The sequence below is a fragment of the Pavona decussata genome, unplaced genomic scaffold (assembly GCF_977016875.1).
Source record: "Pavona decussata unplaced genomic scaffold, jaPavDecu1.1 SCAFFOLD_433, whole genome shotgun sequence".
In the NCBI taxonomy this organism is placed as follows: Eukaryota; Metazoa; Cnidaria; class Anthozoa; order Scleractinia; family Agariciidae; genus Pavona; species Pavona decussata.
In genome coordinates this window covers 308,138-327,047 of record NW_028145790.1, presented here as the reverse complement: position 1 = coordinate 327,047, position 18,910 = coordinate 308,138, and the positions used below count along the sequence as shown (strand labels likewise).

At 39.2% G+C, this 18,910-nt stretch overlaps 2 protein-coding genes across 2 annotated transcripts; one reads left to right on the top strand and one right to left on the bottom strand.

Annotated features, from left to right (window-relative positions):
- The first annotated feature begins 3,679 nt into the window (after window positions 1–3,679).
- On the top strand, window positions 3,680–12,596 carry LOC146450676 (uncharacterized). The gene is made up of 7 exons (XM_085100128.1): window positions 3,680–4,041; window positions 6,347–6,556; window positions 7,339–7,605; window positions 8,615–8,815; window positions 9,899–10,069; window positions 11,143–11,394; window positions 12,173–12,596. The coding sequence occupies exons 1-7, from the start codon at window positions 3,777–3,779 to the stop codon at window positions 12,415–12,417; spliced, it is 1,611 nt and encodes a 536-aa protein (XP_084956254.1). The 5' UTR covers window positions 3,680–3,776; the 3' UTR covers window positions 12,418–12,596.
- A 137-nt stretch (window positions 12,597–12,733) lies between these two features.
- On the bottom strand, window positions 12,734–17,831 carry LOC146450675 (uncharacterized). The gene is made up of 3 exons (XM_085100131.1): window positions 17,511–17,831; window positions 15,427–15,726; window positions 12,734–13,899 (listed from the first exon to the last, which is right to left on the bottom strand). Exons 1-3 carry the CDS (start codon window positions 17,611–17,613, stop codon window positions 13,484–13,486), a joined length of 819 nt encoding a protein of 272 aa, XP_084956257.1. The 5' UTR covers window positions 17,614–17,831; the 3' UTR covers window positions 12,734–13,483.
- Between the last annotated feature and the right edge of the window lie 1,079 nt (window positions 17,832–18,910).

The following is an 18,910-nucleotide window of genomic DNA, read 5'->3' as shown; positions in this document are numbered from 1 at the left end:
CACTCCTTTTCCGACCTGTCGAAAAGCTTCAACAAAATTTACGCACTTCATATAAGCCTAATGAGCCGAATCCAACCAATGCTTCCTGTAAATAATTTTTGCGAGACGCTCTGTTGTAGCCAAGCCGGCAACAAAACATTGTTAATTTAGTTGAAACAGAGTGACTTGCAGAAAAAAAAAAAAAGATTAAATTTACAGCACAATATTGAATGTTTTCATTGTCAAAATGAAAACAACGTTTAAGCAAAAGAAAATTAAAAGTGGGATCAATTAAATTTTACACTGATTCGGATTAAAAGCTTAGGTTAACTCGAGGTGACAAGTGGAAAAACAGAATTCAGCCTCGCTGTGTATCTTAACTTTTGTTGAAACACTGAACGCAAATTAAGGGAAAAAACTGTTATGCCAAATAACACGCTCCTAGCTTGTCATTGTATTTGTAATGCGAAACATTGTGTGAGTTGATAGTAGCGACACCAGGCGTTCAACGCTGCTGGTTAACGCATCAATTTCCCCTTCCTTTGTTACCATAGCAATGGTCTTTTGATCTGTTGATCTTCTAATATAAACAACCTGTTGAACATAGCCCCCGTGCTTATGTTTTCAACGCGGGTACCCAGCGAAACCTGTTAGAACATATTACACGCATCATTGAACAACACTATTCGTCACGCGTGGTAAGACGGTTAGCGTTCAGTGCGTTTCTACGGCAACCAAAGCTTAATCTTCCGCTAGTGATGCTTTCAATCGGAACACTGAGTGACGGTCTATTTTATATGACTAAAAATTGGATCATTGTCTAATGAAATTCCAGGGATTTGATTGGCTTAGAGGCCATCGTATGTTTAACAATTATCCTGCAAAATCGTGCGGAATATTGCCTGGCACTTGGCTAAAATCAGGGGATATTCCGCAAGATTGAGCAAGATGTTGTTTTAGCAAAGCACAATTTATTACAGAAATGCTGGAGAAGATCTTTATTTTACTATTTTTTCCCCGACACACGAAATAACGTACATCGCAGAGTACTGCATGTTGACTACGGAAGACGGAACATTCAGTGCACCATGACCATATTTGGGAAGTGTTAAGATCCATGATTATACCATGTCCGAGAAATAGCGATCATTAAATTGTCTTCTAGTTGTTCTCACTAAGCGAACTCAGCAAGATTTAGCAATATTCTTGATTGTCTTTAACGAAACAACTATTCCACTTGCCCTTGCAGGATATGAGATGATCATAGCCAACTCGGCGCTCAGCGCCTCATTGGCTATCTATCACCTCATATCGTGTGAACACGCGCTCGTGAAATAACATTGTTAATTATAACGCACCAATTAATTTCCGCACGTCCTCATTGGACAAAACACATCACGTGCATGGTACAAAATCGGACGGCGGTTAACAGACGTTAACAGTCATCCGATTTGTATCCATCGCCTGTTGTTTTTTTTTTTTTTTTTTTTCAGAAGAGATATAAAACAAAGCAAGAACATCACAGTTTCAAGTTTTCACGGTTGTTTATCCAATCACAGTTTAATAAAATCTAGTAAACTACTTAGCTTTCATTAATTTGGCTACAGTCACGCCGCGACCATCACTGGCTGTTAGCCTTTTCCACAGTAAAGCGCGCGTTTCGGCAGAAATTGATCGGAGGCTTAGGGTTATAAAATAAATAAACCCCTTCCCGGCTCGTTGGTATATCGGATGATAATGCCCTTGACTAATCATGAAAGATTCAGTTGTCCTCAAAATTTCACATTTGCGCTCGAAGCTTCGCTCTTCGGGGACAGCTGTTGATTTTGCGGACAACCTTTCAGCCGAGGGCATAATCCTCCAATATACCAGCGGCCTGAAGGGATTTATTTGCTAAATACACTTTAGTTTTCCTCATGGGTTATAATATAGTTAGAAACAACCGACATGGAAAAGTAAAATGGTCAATTTGGTTAGATAGATTCTACTTGAAAGGCATTTAAAGGAAGCCCTGTCAACGTTTCGTCTTGTACGGGGCAGCCGGCTGGGTCCATGACCTTCAGCAGGGGTATTTCTAAGAATTGAGAAGCTGACGTCAGACTGGTCCGGCTGGCTTGGTCATGTTACTTTTTTGGTTCTGGAGGAGACAAATTTTGGCGATTCTCATCCTTATATTATTGAACGAGATCCTAACAAGCGGTGAGACCTCAACAGAATTAAGAGCAGGTGGCATCCTTGTTGTTAGCGCAGTCAAGCACGTGGTGTGGCGTGACAATGAAAGAGTGCGGAGTAGCATAGAGCAATGACAGGGTTGTGATGATCTTACAACAAAGAGTAACACAACTTACAATAACTTATAACAGAAGAGTAACGCTTCGAAACTCCCACGCAACCGCAATGTTTTCAAGTGCTTTGTATAAATTAACCTGTAGCTTTGAAGAGGGTTTAAACAAACACGAACAAACTTTTTATTTTAAGAAAACTTTTGTTGTACCCTGTCAATGTTCCTAAGCTACATGTACACCTGTTGACATGGTTTCTGTACTTTCTTTATTTTCCCTGTCGCTGTAGACTGGCAGCCCACTTTTCTTCTAAGAAGCTTAAGAAATTCGACTTGGATCTCGCGTGAGAAAGGCTTAAAAGCTTCTAAAGACTGAAGTATTTTGAAAACCCCAAGTTCCTAATGAAATTTGTATTTGTCATGATAGCTCAGATCCAGTTGAACGAGAAAAAAAAAGTTTGCAACAATGGCAATAACCTAGCTGTTGAGCGATATTTTTTTCCTGTTTTAAAGTTGTTTCTAAAGCAAAAATTGTCTTATGTTGTACTAGTTGTATTTTAATTTCCTCATTAAAATTATTACTTTATATCTTGCAAGCAGAGTTCCCTTCGAAGCAAACTTTGTCTACCTGTTAGGTTCATTTACTGCTCCCAATGTTCTAAAATCTTCTGGAGATTGTTGTTGCTGTATGTCGACCCCTTGGCAGTTAATTACACTGACTGCTTCCAAGGACAAAAGATAGCATTGTGTTCTTCGGTCTACAAAATTAACATACTTTGAATGCGTTTTAGAGACAAAGGATTTTCAATATTTTGGTCAAATCAGAAGCAAAACGTTCCCGACTATAGTAATCTGCTCAAGCAAATAGCAAAGTTACTCAATCCAGTAACGCACTAGATGACCTTCTGTAGAAATAAGAAGTGTTTCAATGAAGCTGGAATTTCAATCGCGCCAAATTTTGCTAAAAGTCTGAAGGTTGTCGAAATTCGGTAAAGCTTACATATAGATCAGATCTTACTTTTCATCACCTCTACATCGACACCCGATGTTTGATCTGAGTGCTTTGAACCTTTGAAACACAACTAAACAAAACCGGAAGTAGTCGTAGCGTTTAGATAGAATTGACTACGATAATTTGGTCCCTTATCAGACACTAAATTAACACGATTTAGTAAAACGCGGTCACAAAATTAAAACGCTTGCGATATGACATTTGCCACGTGCTTTGTTAATCTGTAATCACCGCGGTTCAGAATTCTAATGGAAGCGCGGGCTCACGTCGCGTTCCTTAGCGACGCAACCTTCGCGAAAGAAATGTGCCAGCAAAACGCTGTTAAAATTCAAAAATAAAAGAAAACGTCTTAAAATTCAGAACTAATTTTGGTAATCTTACACGTTTGCAAATTTCAGCCTATCACAAGCGAATCTGTATTCGTCCAGCGTGGCACAAAGCTACGCTGCAAAAATCTTCGATAGCGTACAAACTCTTCAGTTCCTGTGCGTTCCTCAGCCAAACATGGACTCCTATTTATCGCTTGCGCTTATTCTAATTTTAAGCTTAGGTCTTTCAAGTGCGTTTTGGCTCGGTGGTTCCAGCAATGACGGAAAAGTGCGATTCCACGAGGGCAGCCAATTTGAAAAGGATGCGAATGTTTACGCGCATCTAGTAATACCTCCATGGAGCAGACCATTCAAGCCTGGATATTGTAAGAGCTGGGAATGGCACACCGATAAGAAATACAGAGATAAGCGAGTTGCTATCTGCAAGCAATACACTGAAGGTAAGTTGATGTGTTTGAGTTTAAACTCGAAAATTCGATCAAATCAGTTCTTGGATTATGCACGTCGGCGAAGTTACTGACAGCGAGACCTTGCAGTGCACACAAAATTTGCTAACGGGTTCTTTATAATTACAGAATCGTGACTTTCAGGAGCTCTTGCGGCTTAGCGGAGGTTTTTTTTTCTCCAGAAAATAAGAGAGTTGATGGCTTTGATTTTGTTAATTTCTCTAAATATGAATATTTGCGCCCGGTACAGCGGAGCCGTTTCCATTCCACGTTTACGTTGTTACGTGTCAGCCGGGGACCTATTTGGAGCAGCCGCTTTGATGTGGTAACATCCAAAGCTTAAAAAAGGATTTCTTGACTTCATTTTGCTGTGAAAACTGAGAAAAATATCAATAATTCACATTTATTAAACACTTTGAAATCCCATTAGCGAAATTTCCTTTAAAGTGAGAAACTAAGTTGCGTTACCGGGTCCCGCAATTGAATTCGAAATTTATTTTGGCTACACAAACTCTAATGACAAATTTTATTGCCGTGCTTCTTCAGAAATGCTTTAAAAATAGAATTACTTTTGAAAATATTTTTTAAACGCGACGGACCGTAAAAATTATTTACTTCCGACAATAAATATTTAAATTTCTTGCCGGGATATAATGGCTGTCTTTAAAACATAAACTCGAATTATATTAAATTTCGAGGAGAGAAAACGAAATTAAACAATTTCATAACGCAGAAGTGAAATTGAAAAGAAAAATAATTGAAGATTAATAAACGGGGTACAACTAAATAGAAAAATAAGCTACGCTTCCGTGATTTAAGTATTCATTTTCTGGGTAAAAGAGCATGACATTCAACCAATTCAACCGTGTGGGATTTTTGTTCTGTTATTCCGCGAAAATTAATCACAGACATGGAAATTTGTGACGTGATGTTCGCTGGAGGCAACCAAGAAAGTTGGTTATTCAGTTAGTCTTGAAATAATTAGGAATTTCGCTCGAATTGTAATCTGCCAATTTAGCAAAGATCGACATACAAGTTGTAAAGTTCATGCAAGTAAAAGAGGGTACAGTGGAACCTCGAGTTAACGAACCTTTTTCATATAACGAAGTCCTCGCTATAATTCAATTCAATTCAATTCAATTTTGGTAAGAAAATTAACATGCAGGGAAGAAGTGCGTAGTGGCCAAAGGAGCAAGGCTTTCGTGTTGGCCACTACCTCTGTGCAGTTACAAAAATGGGGGGAAGTAGAATTTATAAAACTGATTGTAGAGCTCTGCTAATTAAATTAGGCTTGGGAGAGGAAAATACATCAGTAAAGGGAAGAGTGTTTACAGCAAATAGATAAGTATATACAGTCGAACCTGTATATAACGGCCACCCTCGAGACTTGAGGAACTGGCCGCTTAATACAGGTGGCCGCTTAATACAGGATCGCTAAAAATACTCACTTGGCGTGGTCTAATGTCAATTTTGATGGCGTATCATACAAAAATATTTCATGCAAGGAAACAATAGGACAATTAACACTCTTTCAAGCGATCAATACTTTAAACAAAGTCGTTAACTGTCGACACTGCCAACGACAATTCCTGTTATCCATGGTACTGCGCAAACGCCCGTAGTTGTTCTGTATGTTCTATAGCATCTGACAGTGATCTTTGAAGGCGATTCATTCTCCATCACATGGCTGAGGAACAAGCTAATTAAAGAGGAATTTCTAGCTAAAGAGTGAAGCATATCCAAAACAAACTTGTTTTACCGTTTGTGATATGGTACTATACTTCAGCACATTGCGGACATCTGAAAAGTGTTAAGGATACTAAACGGCCAAGTATCAGCTTACAGTAACTTTGTACATGTCGCATTTTAAGCACAATAAAATACCGCATAAAATAACATATGGCTTAGTTCCCACTGAAGGGTGGCCGCTTAATACAGGTAAAAATAACAAAGAAAGACAAACATAGGACTGCTACAGGGTGGCCGCGGCCGCTTAATAGAGGTGGCCGCCTAATACAGGTAACAAATACAGCGTTTGTATGAGCGAAAAAATCGGGACTTTGAAAACTGGCCGTTTAATAGAGGGTGGCCGGTTAATACAGGGCCGTTATATACAGGTTCGACTGTAGTATACGTTAAATAACGTTATAACGAACCATATTCTCCAGCCCGACTTTTAAAATGTGTGGAACAGAACCTCGATATATAACGAACCAATCTCCCTATAGTCCCTTGGTACTTCGTTATATGGAAGTTCCACTGTACCGGCAAGTTTACAACATTTCATTTTGAATTACAGGTAAACATGAATGCAACTCTGACACGGGCTTTTGCCCAGACAAATGTCCCTACACAAATGGCAGCTATCCTTATTGGAGAATCAGGAACGCTGTGGATGTTCCTTTCTTGTGGGTGATATCAGGAATCAAGTTTTATGACACTGCAACATCTAATAAACCACTCAATATGGATCCCAAGAAAGGCTACGCTAGCAGCTACTTTGGACCTGGTAAATTATGATATGTTTGTAAAATACCCTTACTGGTCTCAGTAGCTTTTTTTTCCTTGTAATTTTCCCGGAGAATTTTATTACGTGTTAACACAACTCCGGTTGCCCTAGTCTTGGTAACTAGGGCTTTTTTGTCTGATATATTTTGAAAGCATGCATGCCTCTCTATTTCTACTTACTTGCAAACAAACAAACAAATTAATTGCAATGACACTCATGCCAAGGAAACAGTTGCAATTGACTCGTGTAAAACATGAAAACTGATGATTTATGAAAGGTTCAAAGCATATGCAGTGTAAAGTTAAACATTTCAATTAGGTAAAAACAGTGGAAAACTTATAAACGTTAGGAAAGAAATAGTAAATTCCCACATACTGACTCCAAAAGGTGGCTGGCGTTTTTAGCAACATAAACACTTACAAGTGACCTAGCTCAACTATGACAAACAGTACCACTGGTAAAAACTAGAGACGACAACGCTTCAGTTGCGTTTTCATCCATAGACTCAAATGTTATTAGGACTTTGAACAATATACTAACTGACAATTGCACAAGAAAGTGCTGCTCAGTAGCTTTCATTGGAACGGCACACTTTAACATTTCACCCAGTACGGAGTCTATAGTTAGATTAATCTTATTGAACAAGTTTTAACTCTAAAAGTATAAAGAATATCCTCGTGTTAAATAAGAGCTTTTAATGCGTACATGTATATTCTGATTGGATGCGATTAGGTGAATAAGCTCATTATCAGTTTCACATTTATTCTCTATCTCCATTGCAGGTTATCCACCAAGTATGGCTTTTGATAACAATCCCGAAAGTCTATGGATCTCAAATGGTGCTGCCCCTCCAGGCATGCAGTGGATTGGGTACGAGTTTCCTCACCCTGTGTTTATAGGCTCGGTCCAGATCTCTACAGAGGAAGATAAGCCGGACCGTCTGCCATCTTTGATGTACGTAGAGGCCTCGTGCGAGAAATACTTCAGGACTTTCGTCACACAGTGGGTGATTTTTAATCCCGACCACAGTGTCAGCAAGCGCTATAGTGGTAAGCGTCCTCTGTGTTTTCACCGTAGCAATGACAAATTGCTTACAAAATCAATCCTGAATCTGAAAACACACTTTAACATACATTATCTATTATTTACCGACGCAATTAGCAGTTTTGTGGGCTGGATTGGTTTACTTTGTTTCTCATGACCCAGAATCAGGTCGTTAAATATCGTCACATAAACACCTTCCGAGCGACTGAATTGTCAATCTTTCCAAATGGGTAAAATATCTAACCTTCAAATCCTCGCAGTAGGCAGGATGTTTGCCCCATGAACCTAGTTTAATGACCTTAGCTCCCACGAGTCTCATGTAGCTCAATAGTAGAGCATCCGAACTAGTAATCGGAAGGTCTTAGGTTCGACTCCTGATTGGAACACTCGGATTTTTTTCCGAGTATGCCCGTGCCACTCACTGGATAATCCATTATTCTCAATATCTAATTAACAAATCGACGGCAGTTTTCTATGGTCTATACTCTTATAGACCATAAAATGACGTCAAATAATGTTCAAAACTCAAGTGGAACCACGCGCCCCAGGCGAGTGGTTTCACTGCCAAGTTTTGGACATTTTATGGCGTAATTTTATGGTCTATAAGAGTATAGACCATAGAAAACTGTCGTCGATTTGTTTTTTACAATAACATGGAAAAAGTACGGGCGGAATTGGCTATTTTTTTCGTTGAGAAAGCGCGCGCGTTACATCTGACGTCATTTTTATTGTCTGTACTCTTATAGACAATAGCTACGAGGCAATCAGCGCGCGGGAATTTGGGCAGTTATTATAAAACAGGTTTTGTGTAATAGGCTATTTCCGAGTTGCTGTGAACCTCAATATGAAAGCGAGGCTAAGTGCAAAACTTTTCATGCGAAAATTAATTTTGTTTGCATGCGAATGAAAACTAATTTTCATAACAAAAACTTTGCACTTAGCCTCGCTTTAAAATGAGGTTCAAAGCAACTCGGAAATGGTGTATTGAAATGTATCTGAATGTTTTGTCCCCAGTTTTCAATATGGCCAAGTTCACCACTCTGGGGGCCACGGGCCGTTTGGGACCCGCATCTGTTGGGATGCATTATCAGGGACAAGATCACGAGGGCCAAGTGACAGTCAACAAAGGGATCCAAATGTGGAAGGTCCCTGCGACTGGAATGTACACAATCGAGGCTACAGGGGCAGCAGGCGGATACGACAAGTTTACTTCTTGTGAGTAGAAATGTGTAGGTGGATGAGTGGGGAAGGTAGGGGTGGGGAGGGTGGTGGGCGTACTGCTTCCACCCTTAGAGACTTAGATTGGCAAATGTTTCGTTATGCCAGTAAGTTATTGTTATGGCAAATCATCTGAAACGACTAATTATAAAGAGTCAAACTAAAGTGTCAAAATGTTTGAGTCATGAAATCTGGAATACGAGCACTAAAATTACAAAAAAAGGCACTACGTACCATAACATTCCCTCCATATACCGCACCATCTCTTCCTCTTTTTATGAAGATGGGAATCTTAAATATTTACCAAATTAATGACCTACTAATCGGATCTTTCAGTTTTAGTCTTATCAGTAAATCGTTACCCACCTATTTCAATGACCTCTGCATTGAAAACACGCAAGTCCATGGTTATAATACCAGGAATTCAAAACATCTACATAAGTGTTTTAACCGAACTAACTATGGAAAATACTCTTTAAGAAGTAAGATAGTTGATACATGGAACAAAACTCCTCTAGAACTAAAACGATCTCTTTCTATACACGTTTTCAAAAAGAAAATGAAGCAATTCCTTCTCTTTCAATGATTATGATATAGGCGTTAACTTACATAATTTTACTTGCACCTTTTATTATTACTGTTATTTGTACACCAAACCTGATATCCTGATTAATTTAGCTTAAAAATGTAATTTGAATCAAAGGGGGACTACTTTGTAAAAGCCCGTAAGGGTTTCTTTAGTCTTCCTCCCGACTTCAATGTAAATTGCACTTTGTACTTATTATGTTACTTATAATTGTGGGAAATAAACATTCATTCATTCATAAGTGGTCTTTAAAATGATTTTAATCATTTGGAGATGCTTTCGAGAAGCAAATGTGATCAGTATTGAGTTTCTTCGTTTTCATTATTAAACAACCATGCAAGTTTAACATTTTTAAACAACACGTTTTCTTCACGTTTGGGCGCTTGCGGGATGACAAGGCTTAGTAAGATGCTGTATGATTAAATAGGATAGCTCTTCATTTTCGTAGCTACTGTGCGACAAATTCCTTAAACCATTGCCTTTGTATTTTGCAGCGAGCAAGCGTGGAAAAGGAGCTCGTGTGAAGGGAAATTTCCACCTGAAGAGAGGAGACGTCCTGAAGGTCCTTGTTGGTCAGGAGGGAGGAGTGAACACTGTGTCAGGAGGAGCAGGGGGTGGGGGTGGAACGTTTGTAGTCGCTGACGACAACACACCTCTGTTGATTGGTAAGTAGTGTCGTAAAACCAAAGCCAACTGAGTAATTACTCTGACCAATCAGAGCAGATGTAAAGAGTGCAGTGAACCAACTAACACTGGAAGAAAATTCATGTAACCGACGCCAAGCGCGAGAAAACCGCGGCGCGTGCAACCGAAACAATTTTGATTGATTTTGGTCTGGATTCCCATTGGTTGAACCGGAAATGGCGCGAACTTTGCCAACCAAGCACCGAGCACAGTAAAGCAAAACCCAAAGTAGTTACCAAACACTCAATTGATACCTCTCCACTAGACTTAAGTAATCAGTAAATACTTAACAACAACAACAACAACAACAACAACAACAACAACAACAACAACAAAACCGGTGCCTCCGTTTACTACTGCTCATATGTTCTGCGCATCTTGAAATGACCCGAGAAATACGAGACTTTCAGTTAGGACGGTGCTGCTAGTGATTCAAAGGTATTTTTGCGCGGTTTATTACTATGCGGAAGAAGCAGATCACAGCCAAGGGTTGTTGGAATCCAAAAAGAAATTTGGCGGTAGCCACGTATTGTTCAGAAATAATTAAGATTAAATTTGAAAAAAATGCCCTACTCTGTTATGTACTTTACAGCTTTTTGGAATTATTGTTGTTTAGTCATCTCTGAAAAGTATGTTGTTACTTTCAATTTACTTTTTGGATTTCAATAGCGTAGCCTAGGATCTGCTTGACACGCATAGTCATATATAAACCGAAAAAAAAAAAATGAATTTGCATCAGGAGGCACAGTCTTACACGATCCTAACGCTCAGTATCAATCATGAATTCGGGGCGAGAAGTGACTGTGTTAAGATTTGTAATGTGTAATTATCAATAATTACAGTAGATATAAACCAAGTAAATCACATCGCGTTTTAAAACACTTTTTTCACCTCTAAAATTGAAAATAACATGAAGGAAAGTATCAAACAACTTGAAGAAGCTCATTGTAATTAGTATTTTGTTGCTGTAATGCCATTTTTTTAGTTCAATGTTTTGCCTGATGATTTAGAATGGAGGACACGTCACAATGTTTAAATTTCATCTCAATTTCAGCCGGTGGCGGTGGTGGCGTGGATAAAATGAAAGGAGAGAGTACAAAATGCAACGGGGGAGTTGGCAACGATGGAAACGCTGGATATGGAGGCTCCCAGTTTCAAGGAGGGTCGGGAGGCAGAGGAGCTGAGGAAGGCGACAATAACTACTCTGGGGGAGGTGGTGGTGGATTTGAGACCAATGGACGATCAAATCAGAACTTTGGTGGCGCTAAAGGAACTGGCGGCGAGGGAGGAAAATCATTTTATAAAGGTAATGATTTACAAATTAGAAGACTAGTGATAGTGGCAGGAGCGTGATCACGTATAAAATGTCACCAGCCAACAATCTTATTAGATTGTTAGACTAAGTAAAAACTCTTGATCTACATTCTGTATATAGCACCAAAAGGTGAAGTTTTATTTATATTGTTGTTTTCGAAGTCCAGCGCTTGTTGTTAATCTGTATCCGTCTGAGACTGAATACATAGTCCCCCCTGTATAGTGTGGGTAGCTTTCTAAGCACTCAGATTTTAGTCCTGTTAGTAGGCAATGTATATTGTGTATAAATTATATTTATATCATTACAATGTTAATTTCGAAGTTCAGTGCTTGTCGTTAATCTGTAGCTTACTAAGCAGTCAGACTGTAGCCGTCAAAGAAAGCTACTACATTTATAATAAGAGGGATTAGTTAATGAAACTAACGGCGGAATTGACTATTTATCATCGGAAACGTGACGAGTTTATTTGTTTTAGTAAGGAATGAAATAGCTGAAATTGGATTGCAAGGCGTGATTTTAGGTCGTATTTATCAAATAACAGAAATTGCGCTTTAATTCCAAGAACATGATGCACGATCCAAATTAAAACAAACAGGAAAATAATCAGTGATGCTACCGTCAACATCTTCTAATTCAATCTTGTGAAACTCAAGGCTGGTTGTAGAGAAATGAGTTGTTTCAGGAGCCTTTTGGCTCCTGGTGGTTTTTTTCCATTGTTTAATTTCCTTTGGTATCTTCGAATTACTGACACCTGCCAATCACTCTCCAGGTGGCGTAGGAGGACGCTCCAATCAAAATGAAGTAGAAGGTGGATTTGGAGGTGGCGGTGGACCAAACGGAGCCGGAGGGGGTGGAGGTGGAGGCGGTGGCTACTCTGGGGGTGCTAGTGGTAGCCGATCTAACTCCTGTGGGGGAGGTGGTGGATCGTATAACAATGGCCAGGAGCCGTCTAACCAGGCTGGTGTAAACAGCGCATCAGGATACGTCATCATTAAGCTTCTTAACGTCAGATAGATTTTTTAAATTCAATTTTGCAATTAGAGTTTTCAAGTCCAAAGGAATACTTTCATTGTGTATACTGGTTGTTGATTTTCAGTGCAACGTTCTGCATTTTTCCTTACGCTATGCACTTTCACGAATTTGTAACGTTAACCTGTTCGTATGAATAAATTAAACTATAAACTAGTAGGCAAGAGCGTCTAATTGTATGAAATATTGAATGTTACGAAATTTTGAATGTACGGGAGCACACGACGCACAAATGAACTGTTCTGGGCCCAGTTGTTCAAAGGCCGATTAAGCTAATCCTAGGTTAACGTGAACTTTGATTCGAGTATATTTACTAATCCATAAGGATTCGTCCAAAAGATTTTTGTCCTTTAGTTTTGCGTTAGACTTTTGTTTACCATTAGCTTAAACTGAACCTTTAAAATCATTTTTAATGAGCGAGATGAAAACCTCGGTTAACTTTTAATCGTGGATTAGCGTTAATCGGCTTTCGAACAACCCGGCCCTGAATACATTTCATTGCCGGCTCTCATGTAGTAGAAATACGCGTGCCAGACGTCACTTTACGTGTAAATGAACCAAACTGATCAATTGCAGGGCTGACACCATGGCAAAGAGGAAATTATTTGGACCAATGTTTCAACTAGTAGTTCCACTAGTCTTCTTCAGGACCAGAGTTATCTGAAGAAGACTAGTTGAACTAGTTGTAATATTGGCCCAAATAGATTGCCCTTTGCCGTAGTGTCAGCACTGCAATCAGTTTGGTTGATGTTGAATGTGTTTTATGCAATGGGGCATCAACTCGAGGGGAATTGGGTTCACAGGCCATGGTAAGGCGAGATCTAAAATTGTTTGAGGGATCACTGGATCTGGGCTTGGGAAAATTTTGGGCCTCAATCAGGAATCAAAATTTCAACGATTTTGGGATTAGGGACCGGGATTTCGATTTAAAAAAAGAGGAATATGAGATCAGTTACGGTAAAGCTGGTCAAGAATCTTTCAAAGATCAACTTCAAAAAAGAGAAAAATAACTGATTTACAAAGCTTATTCCATACGACGTGTTTGTTAGAGTCAAGCAAAATGTCTATTGCGGCCATTCAATTTGATTCCTGTTCTTTTCCTTGGCAACCGATGTGAATAGTTTGATTGAAGTCGACTCTTTTTAAATCCCACCAATCCTTTTTTGCGTGCAATGTAAGGTTTCTGCTGACTGCTGACCATCTTTGGAGCCTGCAAGCACTTGTACTTAACCATGAGTTTTCCATTCTTACCCTTCCTTAACACAGTGCAAGACACAGGCTTCCTGGGACCTGAATTAAGATTGCTGGGTGCAAGTGACCCTCGCATCATCATTTTCATGGTACACTGTTGCTTTGCAGTTTCTTTTTCTTTTACATTTGCCTCAGTTTCATTCAATTTGATGTCTTCAATGTCTATCAATTTACCAAAATCACATGTTAACAGCACGTCTCCTGTTTCGGTGATTCCTGTGAGTGTAAACAAGGCAAAATATTGTTAGGTACGTGTTGAAGGCAAAAGAATGCACAAAAGAAGCGCGAAAAAAAGAAAAAAAAAAAAACATCAGCTTTGTGCGGTATTCGAACCAATTACCTTTACGATATCCAGCCGTGCAGTGTTCTACCAACCTATTGCAGCTATAAAACCAACTGGAATTTAAAGGGGCACTGTCACGGCGATTTTGCTGTATTTTTGTCAAAACTGCTCAAATATTTAATAAATAATAATAATAATAATAATAATAATAATAATAATAATAATAATAATAATAATAATAATAATAACAATAATAATAATAATAATAATAATAATAATAATAATAATAATAAATATACAACTTATATTGCGCATATACAATAGAAATATTTTCATATGCGCATAACAGCAATAATATCAAATTAAAAAATCGGTTAAAAGCTATCTGACAAAGAACCGTTTTCCTGATGTGAAATTGCTGTTAGAGCGCTGGGAAGAAAATATTAAGAGATTTAGCCAGGAAAGAACAAGCTATAAGCAATTTTTAGCAACTTCTCCACAATACACAGGAAGAACTTGAAAAAATTTGCCAATTTTTTTTCAAGTTGAAATCCATTTCCATCCTAGCCATCCACAGCCAAACATAGCTAATGACAGTTTCTGTGTATTAGTACGGATATTGTTAAGAAAAATGAACCATTACGTTGACGATTCCATCGATTCAAATATGTTTTTTGGCTACTCAATATAGGTGACACTTCCATCTCCTCACATCTAAGGGATGTTACGGAAACACAAAAATACAGCTCCCAATCGGTTAAATCCGTCGTGAGATATAAATTTTCTCCAAAAGACGTAAGAAGACCATTTGGAGAAAAATGCCTTTGAAGGGGAAGTGTCATTTCAAAAACTAAAAAAATAATAAAAAAATTCTAGCAACAGAAACGTACAAACCGAATGGTCCAATTTTGTTACAGATTACCAACCCAGTGAAATATAACTCTCGACGAATGTCTCTGTTCACAGATGGGTTGGGTCGGAATGGATTGCAACTTTAAAAAAAGTTGGGCCAACTTTTTTCAAGTCCTTCGTTTCCAAGCTGCTCTAGAAAAGACCATGAGTTGTTCTCGGCAAGAATTTAGTTGATTTCTTTCCCTCGCTGTTCTAGGGTTATTTTGTAACTAAATGAAGGTATCTTTCGACGATTTTTGATCCACTAGGAAAGGTCAAAATTCCCGTGACCCTTCCACTTTGAGGAAAGGAAATCCCATCGCTGTACTTAAGATCTTTTGCACAAAACTGACTTGTGAAGGCACGAGAAAAGGACTAAAAAGGTAGAATTACTATGTCCGTTGCAATGGTGGCGAGATCAATCTCGTAAACGTCTTGTTTACAACGACCCGTTCGCATATAACGAGAAATCACATACCAGTAGTAAGAACTTATAAATTCTGAAGTAAGCATAATCAGTTTAAAGACAATTTCCGTCAGATCCCCGCCTTAAGTGTTGCGTTACTTACTTGTGTGAACCAACTGCTTCTGCAGATCAAAGGCTGTAACGCATTCATAAACTGTAACAATCATGAAGCCAGATGGAATTTTCCTCCCTGAGAAGTTCAATTCACATTCCACTGGCAGAGTATTGTCAGCTTGGTGGAAAGTGTTTTGACATTCGCTTTGGGACTGGGTATGAATTCCTGGAAACACGTGGTTTGCTGGTACCGTTTTCTTCCTTTTGAAAAGTGAAATGCCTTTGATATTTATTTTCATTGTTTGGTGATCCACGCATGTCAGTTTAATAGGAGCTCCATAAGACTTGGCTGCAAACAATAACAAATTAGGTTAAATGTGGTTTAACTGTTCACAGTCCCCTATTTTTCCGTGGGATTTTCGAGACTCTTACGCTTCGATCGAACGCCCGCCATCTTGGTTTTATAACAGCGAAGGCAACCTGGGGAGGTTGTATAAACTCAACGTACCCTGACTAGGGCCCCCTCGGTAGTTTAGGCACTCTCCCCAGGTTGCGCTCGCCTTTACAAACTGAGATGGCGGGAGTTCGACCGAAGTGCACGAGTCTCGAAAATCCCGCGGAAAAATAGAAGACTGTGAACAGTCTATAGTGTGGTGCGCAAACACGTGACCAGATGTAATTATTTTCCTTGTTGTCTACTTTTACACCGCTTATTTTCCCCCAATTTCCCTGTCGTTGGCCGCTATATTTTATATGATCGAAAGGGCCATCTATCTGAATGTGGTCTGCTAGCCAATGGACATCTCAGCCGACAGTTTTTTTTTAATGTTTCTCAGCTACCAGTTAAAAAACCGTCATTTCAGTCTCAGCTGACGGTTAAATTTTGGCCAATTCTCGCCTATCAGTTACCCAGGCAGATTCTCTAAACTTGCGTAAACCACCCTTTTATCACCGACGGTGAATTGCATTTTGTACATGTGATAGCTATAGCCTGCGTAGCTGGCGTTTTTATTCGCGCAGGATGAAAGTCTTGGCAACAGAGAGACGCTATAACGAGCGGCGAAGATGCGAGAGAAACGAGGAGGAGGCGGCTGAAAGACCGGCGATTTTTTCGCGGTTTCGCCGCTCGTTGAGGCGCCCCCGCCGCCTAACGTTACGTTAGCGGCTCCACCGCCAAAACGTTTGACCACGCGCGAACAAAAGCGCCAGCTACGCAGGGTATACAGTCGACTCCCGATAACTCGAACCTTCAAGGGAAATTGAAAAAGGTTCGAGTTATCGAAGGTAAAATTATATAGAAAATGACCTGAAAGGAAAGGAAAATTGGTTCGAGTTAGCGGGAGGTTCGAGTTATCGGGAGTCGACAGTACATGTGACCGTTCTTTGCCAAGATAATTTTACTGTGATGGATTGTAATGTACCCCTCGTCCTAAAGAACACCGGAAGCGTCCATGACATTTGCTTGGGTGTCTGGGTACCCGAGTTAAGTCAACCAATAAACATGCTCCGTTCAAGGCCAACAAGCAACAGCAAGGAAATACAGTCGACTCCCGATAACTCGAACCTTCAAGGGAAATTGAAAAGGGTTAGAATTTTTGGGAGTTCGAGTTATCGAGGGTAAAATTATATAGAAAATGACCTGAAAGGAAAGGTAAATTGGTTCGAGTTAGCGGGAGGTTCGAGTGAGCGAGGGTTCGAGTTATCGGGAGTCGACAGTATCTTACATTGTTTACCTTGTTATGAATGAAATTTGCGTGTAACTGTATTTTTCTCGGTAAACGTAAACCCAGGTATAAACTAAGTATAATTATTTTAGAAAACCATTGTTATAATTTACCGTTGGTTGATTTACCAAAGGATGCTATGATGTGCGTCGATTCTTAATAACGCTTGGTATTCAACAATTCTTTAAATTAAAAAGTTTGCCTCAGATATACTTCTGTTAGATGTACCCAAGTACTGAAGAAACACTTTGTGGAAATTGTGGTAAAACGAATACTACTTTCAACTAAAGCGGTAAATATTTAATAAGACGTTGTAAAAGAAAAGTCATTTCAGTAAGAAGTGTTTTGTTATATTTCGAGACTTAACTCCAAAGTATTATTTGAATTAATACCGAGCTTAACCTCTCACCTATTAAAACGCGAGGACCATGCTGTGATACTGAGAGCATTGTTGAGCTTGCACTTGAAATTAAAAGGTTCACGAGTGTAACCCAGAAAACATCAGCTGACATTTTCGACTTGTGTGGCTACATATCACTGGAATTAAAGATCATTTTGCACCTTTTTTTCCAGTCGCGAAGACCAGGGCGATATAACGTACAATGGACCAAGATTTCAAACTAATGGCAACATCTTCTGAACGAGCATGGTAAGGAAGAATAAACTATTATAAAGTTGCATACCCGTAAGGATTTCCTTTGGAACTAAACCATGAAAGGGGGGTGTTGAGATAGCGGGTTCCTCATTGTGTTTTTCGTTAGCAGAAAGGCAGGTATATCGAGAGACGAGCAAACAAGCTGAACACATGCGACTTGTTTCACGAGAGAGCAGGCTGAGTTTAGTATATATTTTTTTCAATTATCACACAAGACACTTTTCTACGTACTCGTCTTAACCGGTATGCAAAGCAGGAGGTGAGCCACAGTACCAAGATTATTTTTGATTCTTAGATTTCTGTATTTTATTAAATCTCTCATTTAGTACGCGCGGTGTGATTGGTCAATTTTGCGGGTCGTATTTCACTGTACCAACCGTTAAATTTGAACTAGTTACTTTTCTGTGCGCCCGATAAACTTCAAAACTATACTAAATATTTTACTAACTTCGTTTTGTCGTTCCGTACTGTAACGTAAGGATCCTCTTTTCTCCCTCTTGATTTATGGCCCGCGCGCTTCGCGATTCGGCCAGAAGTTAACGAGAAAAAGCTTGGTCGTAACAGGACGGACCGAGAAAACGAGGTTAGTAAAATGTATGTATGGGATTTTAATACCAATATGTAGACCGAAGTCCTTTCATTTAGCTAGAGACGAGTTAGCTTGAGTTTCGACGTCACTTTTTCAAACAATGAATGACAATCTAAGTAAAACTTAAGCCCCTTATTTCTTTGCCACGCGCTTTCTATCGACTCACTGTGTTGTTTACGTCTTTGCCTGCGTAGCAAGGGTTTCGCTGGGGGTTTTGAGCCCTTTTCACTTTTATGACCGCGCGGATACTGGGAAAAGAACGAAAAAAATGTTTTAACTCTAGATCTCTCGTCGCAATTGAAATTTGTGATAATTTTAAAACAGTTAAATCCACTTCCAACAGTGTGTGTACAGGGATTCACAAAAGCCGGTTGGTTATCGAAGGATCTTTCAAAGTTAAAAAAACGCAGTGCAGAAGCCTTCTGCTTCCTTTGCTCTGCTTGCAGGCTTGCATCTGATTGACTAGTTAGCAGACTAGATGCTTTTTCCAAATTTTTATTTAATCTAAAACTTCATTAGCTTTAACGTAGTTGCTTTAACATTTTCCGTTTATTATAAGTTCTTG